Source organism: Helianthus annuus, chromosome 14 (genome assembly GCF_002127325.2).
Source record: "Helianthus annuus cultivar XRQ/B chromosome 14, HanXRQr2.0-SUNRISE, whole genome shotgun sequence".
Lineage (NCBI taxonomy): Eukaryota > Viridiplantae > Streptophyta > Magnoliopsida > Asterales > Asteraceae > Helianthus > Helianthus annuus.
The window spans coordinates 15,785,588-15,808,229 of record NC_035446.2 but is presented as its reverse complement, the minus strand read 5'-3'; the positions used below and the strand labels follow the sequence as shown (position 1 = coordinate 15,808,229).

At 38.5% G+C, this 22,642-nt stretch overlaps 1 protein-coding gene and 1 long non-coding RNA gene across 2 annotated transcripts; both read right to left on the bottom strand.

The window, feature by feature from the left end:
• Nucleotides 1-3,045: 3,045 nt before the first annotated feature.
• LOC118479405 lies at nt 3,046-3,776 on the bottom strand. The gene is made up of 2 exons (XM_035982738.1): nt 3,442-3,776; nt 3,046-3,282 (listed from the first exon to the last, which is right to left on the bottom strand). Exons 1-2 carry the CDS (start codon nt 3,700-3,702, stop codon nt 3,145-3,147), a joined length of 399 nt encoding a protein of 132 aa, XP_035838631.1. The 5' UTR covers nt 3,703-3,776; the 3' UTR covers nt 3,046-3,144.
• Nucleotides 3,777-3,878: 102 nt separating this feature from the next.
• On the bottom strand, nt 3,879-4,408 carry LOC110906438. Its single transcript, XR_004878936.1, has 3 exons — nt 4,229-4,408; nt 4,060-4,155; nt 3,879-3,978 (listed from the first exon to the last, which is right to left on the bottom strand). It is a non-coding gene; the product is annotated as an uncharacterized LOC110906438 (long non-coding RNA).
• Between the last annotated feature and the right edge of the window lie 18,234 nt (nt 4,409-22,642).

Below are 22,642 nucleotides of genomic sequence, written 5' to 3'. Positions count from 1 at the left end.
CTGCATAACTTTCGCAGATTTCATCTTCCGCGTGGTGATAGATTCCTATGAACAATCACCATGCTATCAAGATTTAACACCCATTCTTCAATTCCCTGCATCAGGAATCAGTCAGTATAATTAACAGCACAAAACAATATAAACCATTGAATCCGTACAATACTTTCGTAACTGGAGGTAGAAGATGCGGCGCCCTAGATGCGTCTGAAGCGACAGTGGAGTCAACTGGAGTCAGAAGATGCGGCAGTGGTCAACTAGGGTTTACCAACAGAAGCGGCGCTGAATAAAATAGAGAATCAGGGTTTGATTATTTATAATGGTGCGTTCTTGTGAGATTTTCCATTTTAACCCCTCATTTTTACACTATTTATCTATTAGTTACCCTTCTGGCCCTTTTATTTAGTATGTTTGCTAAGACTAAAAAATTATGTAGTTGTGCATATGTGCTTATGATATACTTCAAACAACACATGTTTACATTAGTTTTCACAATACATTGTCGCGTATCTCTATGTCACATTTCATGGAATAAGGTTTGAAGCATTCATCCACGTACATATATGAATTACATGGGTGGGTGGGATGTTGGGTTTCAAGCGTCAATCACATGCAAGAAAACTCACCATAGGATATTTGTTTTACTGCTTAAAACCCACATAAATACATACTCATGCTACGTAAATAAAGAATAATACCAACCAACTACCTGATTCAATCAACAATACTTAAGCCATGACCGGTTTCAGACCCATATCCATGACCCGAACCGAACCCGTCAAGATTATCCTACATTTACCCCCATAATCTTGACGTTGGCTTCTTCTCCTTAACTGAAACACACATGTTTATAGCTCTCTTGCTTGATCGGGGTCACACAGATCCGACTCTATTTTTACTATTGATTCTTGCTCAATCACTTGCTAACTTGATCTTCGCTGTTTTTTTACCCATTTTTTTACTCACCCATTTTGAATCCCACCGGTAAGCCGGTTCCCGATCACCTCACAACGCTCTGTTTTTCTTGACTACAACTAGAGGTGCTTGCTACTTGCTTCCATTTTTTACGGCCCTTATTTTCCTTTGTGACTTGAATGGTGACTTCAAAATTCAGATTTGAAATTGAACAATAACTCAATACGTATCCACCGAACAATTATGAAACCACCATTTTCAATATTAAAATGTAGTTCATAATATTATTCCAAACAAAGAAATCTGACTTTCGCTTGTCTCTTTTTCCTAATCTGATGGTTGTTAGATATGTAAACTTAATTATGTTAGTATTTATTATGCAAACTTATATGTCCGATATGTATTATAACTTATGAACGATGAGATAAGCGGGTGGGATATTCAAACTGCCTATGGCAGTTATTCCCGACACAAAATAACCGTCAAATATCAGGTATAAATATGTAATGACCTGCATCAAGATCCGGTACCAAGACATTCTGAATATTCTGTTCGAATTGTCCATCTTTCTTCCATTGTTTCCCTCAATTCATTCATTTCACTGTTTCTGCATATTTTGTTCTTGTTCGATCATGAATACCAATCAAAACAGTCCTCTTAATTCCGCTGCAAACCCTCTTGAATCCCAACATGAAGATGATGATAACAGCTTCTGCCATCATAGTGGCATCAGAGCCAAGGTTTCAAAGAAGGCAGAAATTCATCCCACGGCAACGACGATGCCATGCCAACATTGTCTTGATGAAAAACACCAAAAAGAGAAGAAATTCCCTCGTGTAAGGTTGTGTTATTACTGTCATCAACCCGGCCATCAGATTTACTCGTGCAAAGCGAAGGAACATGACGAAGCCACTCAATTAAACAAACAAGTGATCAACACTGGAATTCAGAGACATGAAGATGAAGTCGTCAACCGTCAAGAGATGATCATTACCGGAACGGAAGGTGGTCAGTGGGGTGATATATGGTATGTCAGTTCAATGTTTAATCATCACTTTGCTGGTAATCTAAATGTGTTTAAACGAATCAAACATTTGGTTGGGTGGAAACGAAATCTGGGGAGAATAACTTTCTGTTTATTCGGGATCGGGGCTGTGGAAATCAGATCTGGTAATGAAATATTACGTATACAAAGTGTGTTTTATGCACCCACTACAAGAAAACTGGGTTTTTAGTACACGCAAAAACGTCCTAAAATGCTATTTTATAGGACCTTTCATTTAATAGGACCAACGGTAAAAGCGTTTCATGTAAAGGGGTCGTAAAAAGTCTCGGAACTAAAAAAGCGTCCTAACATCTCAAATAAGATTATGAAACCAATTTTATGGTCGCATAATATGTATTTGAACAACCAAAATAGTGTCCTAATAAAAACATATTAGGACACTTTTACGATGTTCTAACATGTGCTTACATACTTTTAATCTTTTGATACACTTACAAGCGTCCTTAAAAATTAATTGATAGGACCCTTAAGATGTAACATTATAGATAATTAAGTACCTAGAAATAAGATCATGAAACCAATTTTACGGTCGCATAATATGTCTATAGACAACTTAAATAGCGTCCTAAAAAGAACATATTAGGACACTTTTACAATGTTCTAATATGTGATTACCTACTTTTAATCTTTTGATACACATACAAGCGTCCTTAAAAATTAATTTATAGGACCCTTATCATATAACGTTATAGCTACTTTAATATCAAGAAAATGGTCCTAATATCCCAAATGAGATTATAAAACCAATTTTATAAACAGACCATCAACATATAACATCCTAATAGTTATTGTATAAAATCAACTAATGAAAGAAATAAAAGTTCATTATATTTCCAAAAAGCATGTTCATAACAAAAACACTAACCATAAATAAGTTATAACATTATCTAACATAAAGTTTTAACATTTAACAAAGAAACTAAAAGCAATTAAATGAAATAAGAAGCATAAAATCTTGAGTCATCATGTGTCCTCAATCCTCATGGACTACCTACAAATAAACCATCCATGTATAAGCATTAAGTTCCATGATATTAAAATTATTTGTATCACAAATTTAACGAGATGAATGGATAGGGCCATGCGATGGATGCGCCAATACAATCTTGAATTGTAGAAAATAAACCATATGGTCTTACCAAGTTTTCATCTTTTTTTATTGGTACTTAAACGTTTACCTCACACCATTCTGGTCCAATCTCTGTACCACCAACTAGGTCATTTGGGTCTAAGCTCTGGATTCTTCCTCTTGCTACAATCTCGGTAGAGTTTAGAATGCTTTTGTGGAAAACTTCATCTCCGACCTAGATTTTAGTTTTCAACAAATATTTATTAAACTCTAGTCATAATAGTGCAAAAAATCATTCTACAAAAAAAAATAATAAAGTTTTACACTAGCAGGCTAAAATTTTTATAGATAAACTAAGGAAAATTGGTTTTTAAAGATTTATATAGAAAAATACCCGTAAACGTTGACGTCCATTGGTTACATTGGGGAAATGTTGTGATGCAAGAGGTTGAACACTGGAACCACCCCTCGACCCTTCCATCTCTGATACTTGGGCTCGTAACTGGACCACAGTACTAGTAAGTTCTTCACATTCAGACTTCAATTGGATGTTTTCTCTATGACATGCTGAACGACTTGGTATTACACCCCAAACATCAGCAGCACGAACACCCAGACCATACATAACCGCATCACCATTTCGATAATTACCCATTACTTTAGAAAAAACATCATCTGGTCCAGGCTTATCGCTCGAGCCCTCGGGAAGATTAGAACTAAGTTGTTGCATCTGTGCCTATATTAGACATAGTCACAAAAATAAGGTATGTATTTTTAACAGCATGAAGAACACATAGAAAAAATATGTGTACGAATATATAAGCATATTACTTACAATTGCATTTGAAGCTTCCAAATTTTTGGTAGTTCCATCTTTGGAGAAACATGCACCAAACATTTCCAATCGACTTGGATCTTGTCCCTTAGATGCCTGTTTCAATAAAAAGAAAATAAGTATTAACAATGGATATCGACATGCTACATTAACAATTGCACTATCTCATACAATCACCTTTAGCTCTTCGCGGACTCGAGCATAACTTTTTTTACCCGTTAGTTGAACCATCTTCTTCTTTGCCCGATTCGCCTTGTTTTTTTCACTTACGAGCTTCAGTAGACAAAGTGAAATTTTAAAATGGGAAATAAACTAATGTTATTTAAAGTGGTAGGCTATTTAATACCTTAGACTTTTCTTTATTCCAATACTTCACAAGTTTCCTCCATTGTTTTTTTTGCACTTGTTTTGGCTTAGAACTTATTTGTTCCTTCAGTGACAAAGACGGATCATGGTATAGTTCCTTAATTCTTGCCCTCCAGTTCTTCACCTTCCGCCCAAATGATTGCAATATCTAGCCTTTAGCAACTTCAGGAATATCAAATTTTGTCTAAAAATGAAACAGGTTACATTACATGAGAAAACATATACTTAAGTCATTAACATACATATTTTTAATTATGTACCTTTAAGAGTGCAACCAACGCTTCTTTTTTGGCAGCCTTCACTTTATTCCATGGTTTATAAATCGGACAATACTTTCCACTCCTTGAAAGAGTTCCCATGAAATGGGTTAGTTGACTACTTTTGTCATTAATAGGTTGTCCGTGTGCATTAACTAAAATAGGAATTATATCCCCTTTTTCTTGGGCCCAAACCTTTGGCATACGCGTTGGTCCTCTCACTCTTTTACGTACATTCCGAACTACAAAAAGTGAAAATGATTTACAATGTACATGTATACATTAAAAATACTAAATATATGATTTAAAAAAAATGAAGCAAACAAGTAGATCAAATAAACCTGCTTCATTTTCTTGTTGTGAAACTTCATGCTCTTCTTCATTTTCTAGAACTTCACGTTCTTCTTCAACCAATTCATCGTTCTGATTTTCGAAGGTGTTGTTTGTTTTTTTGCCAAAAGCTCTTCTGAGCACTTATGTTTGCGTCGCGCAGAGGCGCGCAGACATAAGGTCCCGGCAGCTTGTTTGTTTTCTTGAAGATCTGCAGACCAAAAACATCTGCCTCACCTCTTCCCCAAGCAGACTTGTCCACAAGTCTTCTAACCTCTGCAGACCTCTTCTCCCTCTTCAAAACATTCATTTGCCCCAAAACCCTAGCTCCACCTCCACCTGCCACCACATCTCCACCACCACCACCAAACCCATCAATTAAAACAAAATCCAATCGGAGACCATCATCATCATCGGAGACATCCACCTCCGACACCCATCACCTCCACCTTCAACAATCACCACCTCCATCTTCACAAGAACCGGCCGGAGATGTACCGGTGGTGGTTGAGATGAGACCTGCCGGAGAAGGAGGTGGAAAAGATCGTCTTCAGAAACCCCCAAATCGAAACCCACCGGTTCTCTCCCTCCTTCTTCCTCTCCGGTTCTCTCCCTCCTTCCCGTTCTCTCCTCCCTCAATCTCTCTCTCTTCAGAAACCCCCAAATCGAAACCCACCGGCCCCTTCTTCCTCTCCGGTTGCGACGGGGTGGTGGTGGTTGCGACAGGGTGGGTGGTGGCTGAAGTGGTTTAGGTTGGTTGTGGTGGTGGCAGGTGGTGCGGTGGTGGTGGTGTGGTGGTGGTGGTGACAGATTGTAGAGAGAGAGAGAGATAAGGCAGAGAGAGAGATCTGTGGTTTGTGTGTGTTGTGTATGAAGTGTGTGTGTGAAGATGTTTTTATATAAAAAAAAACCCTCTTCTCCTTGCAGACTGCAGACATTTGGTCCACCTCTTCTCCTGCAGATGTGGTCCGCAGACTGCAGACCTTTTCTCCCAGGAAAAACAAACAACACCTAAATCATCCACCTTTTCTAAATCTTCCTTGTCTTTATCTCCATCATCTTTAAAACTATCTTGTTCTTCATAATCTTCATTCATATCTATATCTTCAATATCATCAAATTCAACATCATCTTGTTCTTCATTGATATCTATATTTACAAAAAAGTAAGCATCAAAAACAGTTAATTGAATCTAGACTTAATATTAATTAAATATCATACATAAAATATTTGAAAAACAAATATAGGTATCATGAAATCTCATGTCACGCTCCACGTGGTCATCATCGTTGTCAACTTCTAATAACTTTCTCTTAGCTACAATTGATCTCCCTCTTGTATCAATTACTTGTCCCTTTTGCATATGAGATTCTGAAGTTGTTAGCACACGGGAGACAGTCGGAGCAATGAATCTTTTCTGTGCTAAATTAGTATATCTTTTCAGGGACTGCGGAGCAATGTATGTTCGACGTTGTTTCTGTAAGTCGAATTGAATTGTTAGAGAAGAAACCAAAAGAAATTATATTATGAGTATTTGATATTAGTACCATTTTAGAGATTTTTGTAGCAGCTTCTTGATAATCTTGCTCAACATCAACATCAGAACCAGGCATATACTCTACATCTATATCTTTCTCGCTCGTATCCATTGATTTCTTTTTCTTTGTTTTGTCACTCTCTACTAGACTTGTCAAAGAATTAGCAATATTTTTCAATCCCCAAGCTTGTAATTTTTTTTGGTTCTCTTGAACCCTTGACATTCTACTCTTTTCATAAGGATGCATCTGTCTTTTGGAGCTTTGTCCTTCCATACTTTTATCTTCCATTACTGGTGTACACAAAAAAAGAAAAATCTCATTAAATAATTCATAAAAGGCCCAAATAAATAAGAAATAAAGATTTATAAAAAGAAAGATAAAAGAATAAAAACTAAAAATCAAATACATATCTTTTAAATACTAGCTTTCATAAAAATATTTACAGTCATAGATATTTACAGTCAACGTAAATACTAGCTTTCATAAAAATATTTACGGTTATAGATCTGCTTATTCTATAGAATTTGCTAAATCACTGCAAACACCTAGTGTTTGGGTTTCTTTAATATTATTTGCAACCATCAGAATGTAAATCAACTCTAAGAATACAAGTATCGATAATATTGGATTATATATGAACTAGGGTATTAGGGCTGTAAACGGGCCGGGCCGAACCGAGCCCGAGTGGGCTTGGGCTCAATTCGATAATTTTAGCGAGCTGAAAATATGGGCTCGACGAGGTTGGGTCAAAAAAAGTTCGTTCGCTTTAGAACCAAAAGTAAAAAAAAATCAACTTTTGTATTTGGGCTTTATACATTAAACCAGAAAATAATAAATAAAACAACATTTGGGCTTTTATGTGTGTGGTTTTTTTTATACAGTACCTTTTATAAAACATGGAAAAATAACAATCCAATCTAAGACTATTGCCTTGAGAATAAACAAACCCATATTGTAACGAAATGCAGGAAAGCCATACCAAAGTTCTTTCAGTCATTACTTGTTGCTGAAAGCAATATTCAAACCCTTGGTGCTTCGATCTCTGTAATATTTGCTCTAATTTCTTCAATCTGTGCAAAATATTCAGACCAATATTTGCCCTAATTTCAATTTATTTTGTGATGAATTTGATGTGATAAAAGAACGAGTCAACTAATTTCCTACATGCGTATGGAATACCTTTTTTCTATGAAATCCTCAAGATTGAAATCACAATTCTTGAAAAATAATGATTATTAAATATACATATGCATGTTCCTATAACCTTACAACTATAATGATAAATACAAGGTTTTAGTTTATTAATTTGGTGCCCTTCATGGTTTTATTCATACTGCAATTGTCTTCTTGTTTGTAAGGTCCTTAGATCATGTGTTAGTGGGTCGGGTGGGTTTAATAGCATGTCCAAAATCAAAATGGCTATTTCATGTGTATAACATGCTGGTAAAAGTTATAATGGGTCAAGTGGTTTTGATAACGCGTCAAAGAAACAATGTTCCGGCCGGTACCTAGCACTGATGTGCCATTCTTTATTTTTAGATATATTCTATATAATAACAATTGCCGTAGGATCTTAAGAACAGTGTCATATTGCAAACTTGCGCAGCCAGATGCCAACCTATGATTGGTACACGTGGCTGGTTCTGAATTCTTTTTTTTTTTTAATTTCTCCAGACTATGTACCGCTCTCCTCTATGAGTTTACAACATATATCTTGTGTCTTTTTTTTAACAGCAAATTATATTCATTCATTAGTCATTACCACTTTGGTGCACATCATATCCAGCAACCTGCTGGTTACTGAATACCTCACCCAGCTTACAACCCAACACCAAAAAACATACATAAACTATCTATCTCTAAAACTAAACCTCACCCAATCACACCACTGCAAATCATTACATTTTGCCCTATGTTTGATCTAGAGAAAAGACATCGCCTGCAACTTGCCAAAAATCTTGTCAACGTTCAACCGAAGGCCAAAAAAAATAAGTTCATTCCGAGCCTTCCATATTGCCCAACACGCCAGTAGAACAACTTATTGTATCACCTTCTTTTTGTGGTTCGACATGACCAAGACCTTGTATAACCCGAGTAAATCTTTCAATGGGTATGCGTAAATCGTGGCGATAGCGCACCAATTCTTTATTGTGTCCCTGACTATTTCCTTAATTTTATTTTTTCTTTTTTAAAATTTGATTTGTTCTAAAGTTTAATTTAACTTTTCTTCTTTTTAAATTGAGCATATAAGTTTTTTATTTAAATTAATAGTATTCTCTCTTTATATACTTTGAAATTTAGCCCCTAAGTTTTAACTTTTAATTTTGATCAATCGAATAAATGAAATACAACTAACTATTTTGTTATTTATCATAACGATCAGTACATGTATTCGTTTTTTAGTTTTACTCGAAGTTCCGACAAAAACTTTATTGGAAAAGGAGTTGTGTTTGCATTAGTATTAGTTTTTGATCTTTAGTTTGATACATCGAGTGTCGGTATCGTACACCGAGTCGAACTGATACCAACCAAAATTCCGCTGCGAAGCGCGGGAAAAATGACTTTTTTTTGTCTTTTTAGGCTTATCCCAGCGCTCTGAGGCAACTTTCACAATTTGATGATGAAGGCCAGCTGCTCTTCATGCACTAGGCCAAAGAATGAGGAGGCCTTTTGTTCCTTCTATATAGAAACTGTGACATCAATGTGACTGGCCAAAGAATGGCAGAACAGTTTGTAAAGGGAACAAGTCACAACAGTTCAAACCAATGCTGATGATGGCTAGTTTATTATGGAAGTCTTTGTACCGGTTGGTTGGTGTTTATATATTTTATCTGCTGTGAAGCTTTTAAATACTTGGGAGATCATGTTTGGTTATACAAAATTTGACAGTAAGATACTAACAATTCATAAGTTGGGATACGGATATCGATACTTTATTAAAGATACAATTTATAAACTTTTTTATTTCATATTTGTCAAATGCCTAGCTAGAGTTATATCATGTGAACGTGAGCCCCTTATTAAATAGAAAATGTAAGCCATATTTTGTAGAGATGATGATTTTAGGTGGGAACTGTTTGATTGGTTTTGTGTAAATTTTTATGGTTGTTTTGGTCAATTGTAAAAGAAAATATAATCAAAATAATCTATATTAATGAGTTTATGTGGTTTATAGATTATGATGCAATTTCATAGCTTGGATCAAATACAAATAAAGAACCGTTGGATTCTATGATATTTTGTATTTTTTTAAAAATATTAATCATTCGGTACAGTCACTCAGAGCGCTAAACAAACAGATATATTTCATTCAGCACAAAGTAGTTCAGAGGGGTAAAATCATCATTCTCCACAGTCATTCAGAGGTCTAACCAAACTTCGTTTCCCTGACTCAGCACTTACTGGTTCAGAGTCTCTTACTCATTCGTACCTCTTACTAGTTCAGCACTTAACCAATTGTTGATACATGTTTGTGGACGCGACTCGACTTGATGCATGTCGGCTCAGGCAACGGCATTCCTCCGTCGTTGTGAATCGAGATCAAGAGCAAGCCAAGACACATAAAGGACTTGAACTTGATATTTGGGCTAAGCAGAAAAGTGAAACAAGCAAACAACACTTGGGCTTGTAACTGTTTGGAGAATCATCAATTGGGCCCAAGCCCAACATTGGCGAAACAGATGGGAGTCGACGAAACAAGGTGTTTCATCGACCATGTTCTCCATTTCGTCAAATGCTCTTGTGATTCGTCGACTGTGGTTGTGATTCGCCAAGCATGTTCTGTTTCGTAGTGCTGTGACTATAAATAGTCAGTCAGTGGTTGAACACAGAGAGCACAAACACACACACGAGAGAACTTAGAGAGTTTATAGAATATATCTGTAGACATTGAGCTTGTAACTGAAACTTTCATACGTATTAATACAGAGGTGTTAATCGGTGAGTATTGTGTGTCGTGTATTTGCGTGTTCTATCTCGGTTTGCCTTTCCGGTTGGATTCCGCACAACCGGGTTGGTTTGTACACAAGGATTAGGCGACTAGATCCTCCTAGCCGGACCTACAAGTGGTATCAGAGCCTTGGCTCTTCTCCGTGTTAAAACCAAGGTGTTCTTGGTCTTTTTCGGGTTTTGAAAAGTTATATTTTTCTGAAAAACATAATTAATCGGGTTTAAATCTTGTTGTTTGCTGAAAGTTCATAAAAAAACCTTGTTGTTTATCATCTTTACATATTAAAAATTGGTTTTTGGTGAAGTTTTAAGCATTTACTCGTGTTCGGAAAGTTTCGGTTCACCGGAAACTTCATGAAGTTCATGGTGTTCTTCATATTGTTCTTCACATTTTACACTTTTTGATCCTTAAAAATTAAGTGTTAAGTTGTTTGTGAATTGGGAATTGTTAACAGGATTAAAATATTGATAAACCCTTGTGTTGGTGCACTTGTGTCTGTACTTTGTCTGTATTCGGTCTGTATGTAAACGGTGTCCAAAGTCAGTCTGTAAGTTGACCAAGTCAACTATCCTCCTAGTTTGACTTGGACAACATGATGTTGTCTGGATCGAAGGATAGCCTCGAAGGATACAACTGATCCTTCGAGGTGCTCGAAAGATATGGTTCGACCATGGTTCAACCATTAGACATCGAAGGATGATCCTTCGATGTCCATGCTGATCGTTCGAGCTCCCTGTCATCGATAGATGATCCTTCGGACCATCTGTCGAGTCCTTCGACCAGAACTGCTATGTATGGGTATAAATACCCATGCAGTGTGTTAGTGTTAGATAGATGCACACATAGAGAGCTTGAGAGCATTCTGCTGGAAACACACACACACACTTGAGAGTTTACATCTTTGGTTTTGTAAACATTGTGCTTGTAACCGTAAACCTTCATACGTATTAATACAGTGGTGTTAATCGGTGAAATCTTGTGTGCTTGTTTCTCTACTTGCTTCATCCCGGTTTGCCTACTAGCTTGGATTCCGCACTTGCTAGTGGGTTAGTATAACAAGGTTTAGGTTGTTCTCGATCCTCCGAGAAAAGGGACCTACAAGTGGTATCAGAGCCTCGCTCTTTACCTTGTTTAAAACCGGTTGTTCGAGTTCTTGGTGTGTTTGGACACTAGGTTTAGCACCCGTTTTGGTGGTTTTTCTTGCTTTTATAAACTGAAAAACGACTACTAAACCTATCGGGAGTGTTCGGGGTCGGTTTGGGTAACATAAAAAACGTTTTTGTGAAACTTTGATTTTTCCGGCCGTGTTCCGATCATCTTTCCGGTGACTGGACTTGGGGATAAGGTTGCTTGTTATGGCAAACTTTTTGAAAGTCAAAAAGTTGGTGAAGATTTGTGTGCAGAACATACTTTCTGCCGAAAGCAACTTCACCTACCTGTCACCTTTCTCACCAACCTGTCCTTTCGTGTCAGTGTGTCAGTAAGCTTTCGAAGGATATCTTTCGATTTCGAAAGATCATCTTTCGATCAGAGACAGCTCGAAAGATTAGCATCCTTCGAGTAGTCTTTCGAAGTCTGAGAAGTATCCTTCGTTGTTGGAATCTTTTCGAAAGTTGGTTGTCCGAAAGATAAGGATTCATCTCGAAAGATAAGGATCTTTCATTGTGAATCTTTCGAGATCTGTATTCGAAAGATATAGATCTTTCGAACTGTGAATCTTTCGTGATAATCAGTCGAAAGATAAGGATCTTTCATTGAGAATCTTTCGAAGGTTTTGCTCGAAACTCAACAGTAATCTTTCGATCACTGTTGATCCTTCGAACAAGTCTTGATCTTTCGATCAGATTGTATCTTTCAATTGTTGTCTGTTTGTTGTTAACAGTTTGTGGTGTGTAGGTTATTTGTTAATTTTTTATCAAAATGAGTTGCACAAGTCCTTGGGATTGGAGTACGGATCCACAACCAGATCTAAAACAGATGTCGATGGCTGAATATATGACGAGTGCCATACCTAAACAACAACAGTCAATAAGTTCATGTCAATGGGCTTTGGTATCCAATCAAAGTCAAAGTCTTCAAAATCTTCTGATTAGTGAGAGTGAAACAGGCAGTAACAATCGTCCACCAAAGCTGAACCACATGAATGATTTTCCGTCATGGAAAGGCCGCTTTCACACATATGTTCAAGGACAAAGCACCGACCTTTGGATGTGTTTTGTCAATGCATTCAATGAAAGTCTTGAAAGTAGAGCATCCACTTCGGAAGGTTACGCCAACATGCTTGAAAATGACAAGAAGGCTTATGAATTGGAGAAAAAGGCATATGCCATACTTACTCAAGCACTCAACAAAGACATCTACCATCAGTTTTCATATTGCAAGACCACGAAAGCATTGTGGGATGCCTTAGTTGCTAGAGGAGAAGGCAATGCAGCTGCTCGAAAGTCTAGGCATGATTTGTTGAAGAAAGAATTTGAATCTTTTCAGTTTTTGGAGAACGAGACTCTGAATGATATGACCACACGTTTCTATCATTTGATTAGTGAAATGTGTGCTTATGGGGTGGCAGCTACTCAACAAGACATGGTGAATAGGTTTGCTGACGCCCTACCCCCAAAATGGAGTTCGTTTATTGAGTTGTTGAAGCATACTAAAGCTCTAGATGAGATTAACATCTATGAGTTCATTCAAAGCTGGAACATAAAAATGATGAAGAAATTAGGAAAGCAAGGCGTGCTCCAGCTCCTCAGAATACAGAAATGTATTTGCCTGGTTTTGGTCCTTCAGCTAGTTCTAGTTCTGTTCAGCAACGGAAGCTTCAAACTGCTTTTGTGTCCAATACGAGTTCCTTTCCATTTCCTCAATCAACAGCTGCTCCACCACAACCTCAATTCGATCCGAGGTCCTATATTCCTGTTCCAACACAGCCACAACCACAACCTCAACAACAACAACAGCAAGCTCACTATACAAGCAATCCTCAACCTCAACCCCAAAGCCATCACACGATCCGAGTCGACAACTCAAATCTCTCACACCTTAGCATTGAAGTTGCTAAAGAACATATGGAGATTATCAACACCATGGTCAGTGCATACTGTGGTTTGGTAGCTGGTCAGCTTGGAAACATCAACATGACCAATGAAGATTATGATCAGATCGACAAGGAAGAAATGGAGTTGATGGATATTAAATGGGCTTTTGCTAGTGCGGTTAGAAGGGCAAAAGATTTCATGGCGCGAACTGGAAGAACTTCGTTGGAAGGAAAGAAAAACACGAAGTATGGGTTTGATATTAATGCCGTCACGTGCTTTAACTGTGGCGAGAAAGGGCACTTTAAACGTGAGTGCACTCGACCAACAAAACACGGCAATCACAACCCTTTCAGAAACCAGACAAATGTGAATGCCCAACAAGAAAACCGTGAGAGGAGGATGGTGGCAGTGAACAACAATCAGGGACAGCCTGGAACTACCAATCACAATCGGGCTTTGGCTGTTCAAGCTGATGAAGGATGTGACTGGTCAGTTCAGTTTGGTGAAGGTGATCAGGGAAGTGGAACTGCACTGTATGCTAAGGTCATCGAGCAGGTTCAAAAAGTAGAATCTTCTGGAAGCGATGACAGTTCTGGTTATTCTGGAAGTTCAGATGAAGAAGGCTCTGTTTCTGGGGATAATCACTCAGAGCCTGATGTGAATGAAGAAGGAGATGATGATATACAGGAGCTACTGAATGAAGCTGATGAGCTTAAATGTCAGAAATCAATTCTGATTAGGAAGGCTGCTGCTACATCAACGGAAATGGAAAAGCTATTCTCTGAAGATGGAGCTTTTTCTTTTCAAACTGCCTTTATGGCAAATGGTTCAGCCTCTACTAGTCAGGTAACTTCTGAACCTCCTGCTCCTAGTATTTGTAAATCATGTGCAGAGATGAAGCTTGAATCAGAAAAGCTTCATAGTCATAATCAGAATTTGGTTATTGAACTGTCAAAATGCCAAGAGGCAAACATGGCTTTAACCCGGAATGAAAAAGAATTTAAATCTGTAATAGAAACATTAAAGAAAAATGTGTCCGAGGTTAACAAAGTAGTTTACCACAAACAAGTAAGTATAAATGAATACATTAACCTTGTGGAAGAAACTAAGAAGCAATTAGCCATTGCCCAATGCAAGTATGATGCGATCAAACAGAAATTGGATAGTTATTCTAACTCCCGATTTGTGCTTGATCACATCATAGACGTTCAACAACTGAAAGGTAACGTGAAAGGTGTAGGGTATAAGGCGTGTCCACCCCCTTTGATGGACAACTATACCAAGATGCCCGATGAAGAGGAAATGCCTCGGTATGAATCCAGTGTGCCTTTGAACTTTGAGGAATTTTCTACTGGCCTAGGGTTCAAATCGGACAGTTCTTCAAACACAGCCCCTAAGGAACAAGAAACTTCACCATCCATGAAACAAAGTCCTCCAATTATCGAGGACTATGAGACATCGGATGATGAATCAGAAGTGGCTGTAAGTGATCAGGATAAATCACTTAGCAAGATGAAAGGAGTAGATATTCCACGAGAGAATCACATCCTTTGTGATCCTGATACTCCTGAGGCTTCATCTGTTGAGAAGCAAGTGATTGATCCAGTCAAGGTTGATAAGACAAGTGTGTCTACTGTTAAAAGCAGTAATGTGTTGTACACTTTGGTTGGAGATAATAAAATCTACTCAGATCATGTTTTTCCAATTAAAAATGTAAATAAATCTTTGATTGACAAAGTCTTTGAAGACAATACAAACAAATTTTTGGGAAAAACACTGCCGGGAATTGTGGTAACACAATGTGATCCAATTCCTAAGGCTGAGATTAGGAAACAGTTTGGCAATCAAAAATCTCCAACCACTCAACAACCGACTGCTTCTAAGGGTAAACAACAACAACGAGCTCCAAAGCCAAAGGCTAAGGTTGAATCAAAAGGAGCTCGTTACACGAAGAAAGGAAAAGATGTAAAATTTGTAGCATCAAGAGGTACAGATAAAATTGAGACTTTTGAAAACAAATCAAACACTGATTTTGTACAACAAGTCAAAATTTTGAAACGTAACAGTGATAACAATTACACCCAACACACAAACGGGTGTGATGAAAGAGCAAGTACCTCAGGTTCTACAGGTTCAACATCTGGTAGTCAATCAAGTTCTCCTAAGTTTGTTGAAAGGAGAACTTGTTTCAAATGTGGAGAAATTGGGCACATTATCAGAAATTGCCCAAATGCTCCAAAGAAGAAATTTGTTGAGAAAACTCCACCTGAAATGGTTCACCCTCAACGTCGGTCAGTTTCACCTAAACAAGATAAACGAACTGTAAAAGAACAAGAAACTAAACAACGACGTAAAAACATGAAAACTGTTGAAAAAGCTTTAAAATCTGAAGTTAAAACAGTTCAAAAGGAACCAAGAGTGTCACAACCTGTAAAACCAGAATCTTCAAAAACTGGTAGGCAAAGACAAACTTGGTTACCTAAGTCGGGTGACAATTCAGGGGGAGCAGTTGTTCTTGAAAACCATCAAGAGATAGAGCTTACGTATCGTGATGCCAAGGGACGACCCAAGACCACTAAGGCTTGGGTCCCCATTCTCAACTGATGTGTTTAATTGACATGTGCAGGATGTTCTAGGAGGAACTATTAATAGTCATTGGATTGTTGATAGTGGGGCATCCAGGCACATGACTGGCGACTTACGGCTCCTATACGACGTGAGAAATATTAGAGGAGGGTATGTTGCTTTTGCAGGTGATAAAGGCGGGTACATCACTGGAGAAGGAAGTATCTCCAATGGTATCGTGTGCTTTGATAAGATCAATTATGTGAAGCAAATTGATCACAATCTTCTCAGTGTGTCGCAAATCTGCGATAAAAAATTCTCAGTGATTTTTGATGATGCTGGCTGCTATGTGCTGAAACCTGGATTCAAAATTCCACAAGAATGGATTCTCTTATCGGCTCCGAGAGTTAATGATCTTTATATTCTCGACATGAGCCAGGCGATTACAACCTCTGCACAAGTTACTTGTTTTGTCTCAAAAGCCACAGAAAAGGAGTCTATATCTTGGCACAGAAGAATGGGACACATTCACTTGAGAAAGATGAACCATTTGGTGAAAAATAATCTTGTGAATGGTGTGCCTGTGAGAAGTTTTCATCTGCAAGATATCTGTGTCTCGTGCCAAAAGGGGAAGCAAACAAAGAAGTCTCACCCTTTGAAGAAAATCAACACTGTCAGCATGCCTCTCGAACGTCTTCATATGGACCTTTTTGGACCTATGAAACACAAGACAACGTTTGGTGATGCTTATTGTTTAGTAGTTACTGATGACTACTCTAGATTTTCTTGGGTATCTTTTATGGCACACAAAAGTGAAACTCCTGGCATCCTCAAGGATCTTCTTACAATGTTGGAGAATCTCTATACGTTGAAAGTGAAAAGGATCCGAAGCGACAATGGAACTGAATTCAAGAATCAAGTTATGGATGAGTTTTGTACTTCTAAAGGCATTCTTCATGAGTACAGTTCTCGTTATACTCCACAACAAAATGGTGTCGCTGAGAGGAAGAATCGGACTATTATTGAAACTGCAAGAACAATGTTAGTAGAGTCGGAACTCCCTATTCAATTCTGGGGGGAGGCTGTATCGGCTGCATGCTACACGTTAAACAGAGTTCTTACAGTTAAGAGACATGGCAAGACTTGCTTCGAACTCCTTCAGAAAAGGAAACCGGATCTTTCTTACCTTGAACCGTTTGGTGCTCCCTGTACTATGATTGAGCCGGATGGAAAGTTTGGTGCAAGAGCTATCGAGGGTTTCTTCCTTGGATATGCAACTCCGAATTTTCGTGTTTGGAATCTAGCTACCAAAAAGATTGAGCTTTGGAGCGAAGTTAGGGTTCAAAGGTACACGAGTCCTGTTAGGGCTCCGGGTGATCCGTGGATGTTCGATTATGATGGGCTATTTGACTCCTTTAATCTGCCAACCTTTGACGAAGAATCAGCAGCGGCTCGAATGTTGTTGGAAAGTGACAACGCTGCTGTCTCGCCATTGGTTAGACCTATTGTTGTTGACCCTCAAGCTTCTACGTCAGTCAACAATATGGTTCAAAATGAGGTTTATGAAGATGCTGCTGATTATAATGACTCTTCTGAAGATGATGAATATCATGATGCAGCCGAAGGATCTTCAGCTCCAGCTGCTCCTGTTCAAGGTGCCTCTGGTGATACACCTCATACGCAGAATATAGATACTGCTGAAGGGAATGCATCCACCTCTAACCACATTCCTGGTGTGGAGTTGGTTGTTGATCTTAATCTTACCAATTTGGGTATCAATGCTCGTGTGCCAGATAATCCTGAAATGCGGATTCACGATACCCATCCCCAGCAGAATATCATAGGAGATGTCCATCGCGGTGTGCAGACGCGTAATCAGCTGAGAAACAACCGGAATGCTGGTTTGTATTCAGCTATAAGAGAATCTGGTCAACAAAATGACTGGTCCTTCGCGTGTTACGTGTCACAAGAAGAACCAAAGTCGTGGAAAGAAGCTTTGAAAGACAGTGCCTGGGTTGAAGCCATGCAAGAAGAATTACAGCAATTTCACAAGCTGGGTGTTTGGAAGCTTGTTGAAAAGCCTGAGAACTACAAGAAGATTGGCACTCGATGGGTCTTCAAATGCAAGAAAGACGACCGTGGAGTGGTTATTCGAAACAAAGCTCGTTTAGTCGTTCAAGGTTTTCGTCAGATAGAGGGGATCGACTACAACGAAGTCTATGCACCAGTTGCACGTCTGGAAGCTATTCGGATCTTTCTGGCTTATGCCTCATTCAAAGGATTCAAGGTTTACCAGATGGACGTCAAAAGTGCATTTTTACATGGTGTGGTTGAAGAAGAGGTATATGTCGAACAGCCTCCAGGTTTTGAAGATCCTGTTCATCCCGATCGGGTTTGGTTGCTCAACAAAGCTCTCTATGGTCTTCATCAAGCGCCACGAGCTTGGTATGCAACCTTATCTACATATCTGCTGGAGAACGGTTTTCGAAGAGGTCTTATCGATTGTACTCTCTTCATCAAAGAACAAGATGGAGATCTTCTTCTGGTTCAGGTATATGTTGATGATATTATTTTTGGTTCTACTAATGATGTTTTGTGTAGGAATTTCGAGCGCATCATGCAGGATAAGTTCGAGATGAGTGCTATGGGGGAAATGAATTTCTTTTTGGGCCTACAAGTGCAACAAACGGAGTCTGGGATATTCATCCATCAGACTAAATATGTTGGAGACATCTTGAGCCGGTTCCAGATGTCCGATGCAACGGCCATTGGTACCCCACTGCCAACTAATCACGGAATAACTCCTGACTTGAAGGGTGAACCTGTTAGCCCTTCATACTATCGCGCGATGATCGGATCCCTTATGTACCTCACAGCATCAAGGCCAGATATAATGTACCCAACGTGCCTGCTTGCCAGATATCAAGTCAACCCGAAGGCCTCACATCTTGCTGCTGTCAAAAGGATTTTTCGTTATTTGAAGGCTTACCCCGACACCGGTCTGTGGTATCCTAGGGATAATAACTTTGACTTGGTCGCATTCAGTGATTCTGATTTTGGCGGATGTAAAATCGACGGCAAATCCACAACGGCTGGATGTCAGTTTTTAGGAAATCGCCTAGTCACATGGCAGTGCAAGAAGCAGACGTGTGTAGCTACATCAACATGCGAAGCTGAATACATTGCTGCCTCAAGTTGTTGTTCACAAGTTCTTTGGATCCAACAACAATTGCGGGACTACGGTTTTGAATTCCTAACTACTCCTATATACGTTGATAATTCTGCTGCTTTAGATATCACTAAAAATCCTGTGCAGCATTCAAAGACCAAACACATCGAAATCAAATATCACTTCATACGTGATTGCTTTGAGAAAAGGCTAATCGATGTTGTTAAGGTCCACACCGATGACCAACGTGCCGACTTATTTACCAAAGCTTTTGACAAATCTAGATTTGACTTCTTATTATTGGTAAATGGCATTAAGGTCAAGCAAGAGTAAACCAACATCGGAAAATCATTTTTGTAAATATCTTTGTGTGTTTTTAAATTTATCTTAGTTTGTTGATTTTAGGGGGAGTAAATCCAAAAATCTGAAAATCCAAAAACATCGAAAAATTTCAAAAACACAAAAACAATAGAAAATCAAAAATGAGTTTCCTGGCGAGCAAAAGAGAAAATGATAGTACATCAGTGGTCTATCCAAACCTCTTTAAACCTTATATGCAAAACGATAAGCAGCTCTATATAAGATGTATCGGTAGGCTCACAATCATTTTAAAGTGTGCAGGGTGATATAAATCTTAATCGACTGAAGACCAGGTGGGAACCATTCATTGGCATATGGTCTTAGTACCGAAATTTCGTTTGATAGATTGCCGAGGTTCTGAGATATTCGGTCTTTATGCTGCTTATCATCTGAGTATCATGGTTGTATCTTTTACCGAAAAATTACGGGGACGCAAGTCTAGATCTTCCATGATACTATACATACGTGTACTTATTACATACTGCATTCGACCTCAATAAGTGATAAACAATCACATGTCCAAATCAAATAAGTGATAAAATATCACATTTATCCGGGTGTCAAGTTCGTCTCTCTGCTGTACGGAAGTACTGACCTGTTCACGGACTTGCACCTGTGCCCTCATGCATACGAAAATCAAGTTCCTCATCAATAAGTGATTATATCACATAGGACTTGTTTTCAAATCAAAATAAGTGAGTATCTCACAATTTATACGGTCAAACAGATGATAATCGGTATACTCACCGGTAAGATGAACTCTCGTGCATACCTTGATACGGGAATGTGTCGTGATGTGGATGAACACCGGTCGGTAAGTATAAATCATACATTAACGTATCCTCTAAACATGATTACATCTGATAAGTTGAGCTTAAGTGGACAACAATACCGATAATTGTTATAGGATGCTTATCTTAATGTTAACTAACTGAACAACAAGAGTGTTTTGGCATGACCGTACACTGATATGATTCTCTTACCCTCGAAACTCGCAAAAAGAATGTTTGTATATATTTATTTATTTACTGCTTAACTTTTATTGTTTTTCTTTTAAACAGTTTCGTCGTTTGGTGCATATCAGCACGACATTAGCGGTGATGTCGTTTGATAACACTCAAAGGATTTTAAATTGTTGTCTTTTACTTTCAAAAATACCAAAAAGATTTTAAGTGTGTTTTAATATAAACTTTATAAAAGCCAAAAAGATTTTCTTTCTACTTTATTTTCGATCGTACGATGTTGGAGCTCGAGTCTTCGTTACCTGAAACCTGAACGAAAACCGAATTGACTAAATCTTCATAAACGGTCGAAATTTGCAAGTTTTGAAAGTTAAAGACTAAAATTGACAAATTTATTAAACTTTCAAACTGTCGGACGGTGTTTGATTGTGACATGGTCATTCGTGTGTCATTTGCTTATACTATGTTCCAAGCAGTTGTTCTCATTACGCGTTTAGATTTCTTGCATGTGCAGATTCTAAAGGCAAGGAGAACATGGTCGATGACAAGCTTTGGATTGAAGACACGACGAGAAGGCGCTCAAAAGATGAAGATGATCGAGTTGCCTCTGGCCATCATCAACACCACCAGGATCTCACTTCATAAAGTTAAAGTATTTCACGAGCATAACTCAAGGGGGAGCTTATGTTAAGGGGGAGTTTGTCAACACACTTCCTACATGATACGGGTAGTTTGTTGATACACTCTCTGCTTTCAAGGCGTGAAGACTTTGAAGATCCTCCGACATTGAAGACTTGAAAGGACATCAGAGTTTTGGTAACTCGAAGACCAAAGACCGTCGAAGTTCAAGACGAGTCTGCAACTATAGAAGATAAAGACAAAGCTACAGCCAAGGGGGAGTTTGTTGGTGCACTTGTGTCTGTACTTTGTCTGTATTCGGTCTGTATGTAAACGGTGTCCAAAGTCAGTCTGTAAGTTGACCAAGTCAACTATCCTCCTAGTTTGACTTGGACAACATGATGTTGTCTGGATCGAAGGATAGCCTCGAAGGATACAACTGATCCTTCGAGGTGCTCGAAAGATATGGTTCGACCATGGTTCAACCATTAGACATCGAAGGATGATCCTTCGATGTCCATGCTGATCGTTCGAGCTCCCTGTCATCGATAGATGATCCTTCGGACCATCTGTCGAGTCCTTCGACCAGAACTGCTATGTATGGGTATAAATACCCATGCAGTGTGTTAGTGTTAGATAGATGCACACATAGAGAGCTTGAGAGCATTCTGCTGGAAACACACACACACACTTGAGAGTTTACATCTTTGGTTTTGTAAACATTGTGCTTGTAACCGTAAACCTTCATACGTATTAATACAGTGGTGTTAATCGGTGAAATCTTGTGTGCTTGTTTCTCTACTTGCTTCATCCCGGTTTGCCTACTAGCTTGGATTCCGCACTTGCTACCTACACCTTGGTTGGTACGTTGGGTATGGAGATGATTTGAAAAAGTAGGGTGTATGTCAGTAAGAAGATAAGATCCGCCGAAAGTTTTTACCAACTTTTTCACCAACCCTGATTACCTTTTTGACGAAACAGACAACAGACGAAACAGAAATCTTTTGGTGAAACAAAAATCATTTTCGTCAAAGTGTTTTCAACGAAACAAAATTTCTGTTTCGTCAATAACATAGAGATTTCCATTTCGTCACTTTGTGGGCTTTCCTTTTCGTCAACAGTTGGGCCTTAAACAATATCTGTTTCGTCAAAGTGAAGCCTTGGGCTGGTTTCGTCGAAGTCAAAGCCCAAGGTGATAAAAATTATTTCGTTTTCGTCAAGCCCAAATTAAATCTATTACGCCGAAGTGTTGGGCCAATATATCACATTGTTTCGCCTGGTATTTTGGGCCTGTTTAAATCAGTTTCATCGTTCAAGTCATTGTTCAGTGGGCCTTTAATTAAATTTGGGCCAGTCTCGTGGAACATTAGTTGTGAGTTGTTTTGTCGTTCACCATTCATAAAACTGTTTCGTCAAAAACATACAAAATTCTGTTTCGTAAATCTAACAAAATCTGTTTCGTGGAAACGTGTTTCGTCGAAACACTTTGTGGATTTACACAGTAGGTTTGCAATTGTTATTTAACTGTTTGATTTGAGTGTGATTTTCAGGTATTCGGTTTTCCATACCAAACATGAATCCAAGTTGGTGGGGAACTCCGTCTCCGGATGA

Excerpts from the sequence above, each read along its gene's own strand:
- LOC118479405 (XM_035982738.1), bottom strand. The coding sequence starts at position 3,702 with ATGGGTAATTATCGAAATGGTGATGCGGTTATGTATGGTCTGGGTGTT. Across the intron at positions 3,283-3,441 it reads ATGGACGTCAACGTTTACGG|GTCGGAGATGAAGTTTTCCA; the intron begins GTATTTTTCTAT and ends ACTAAAATCTAG.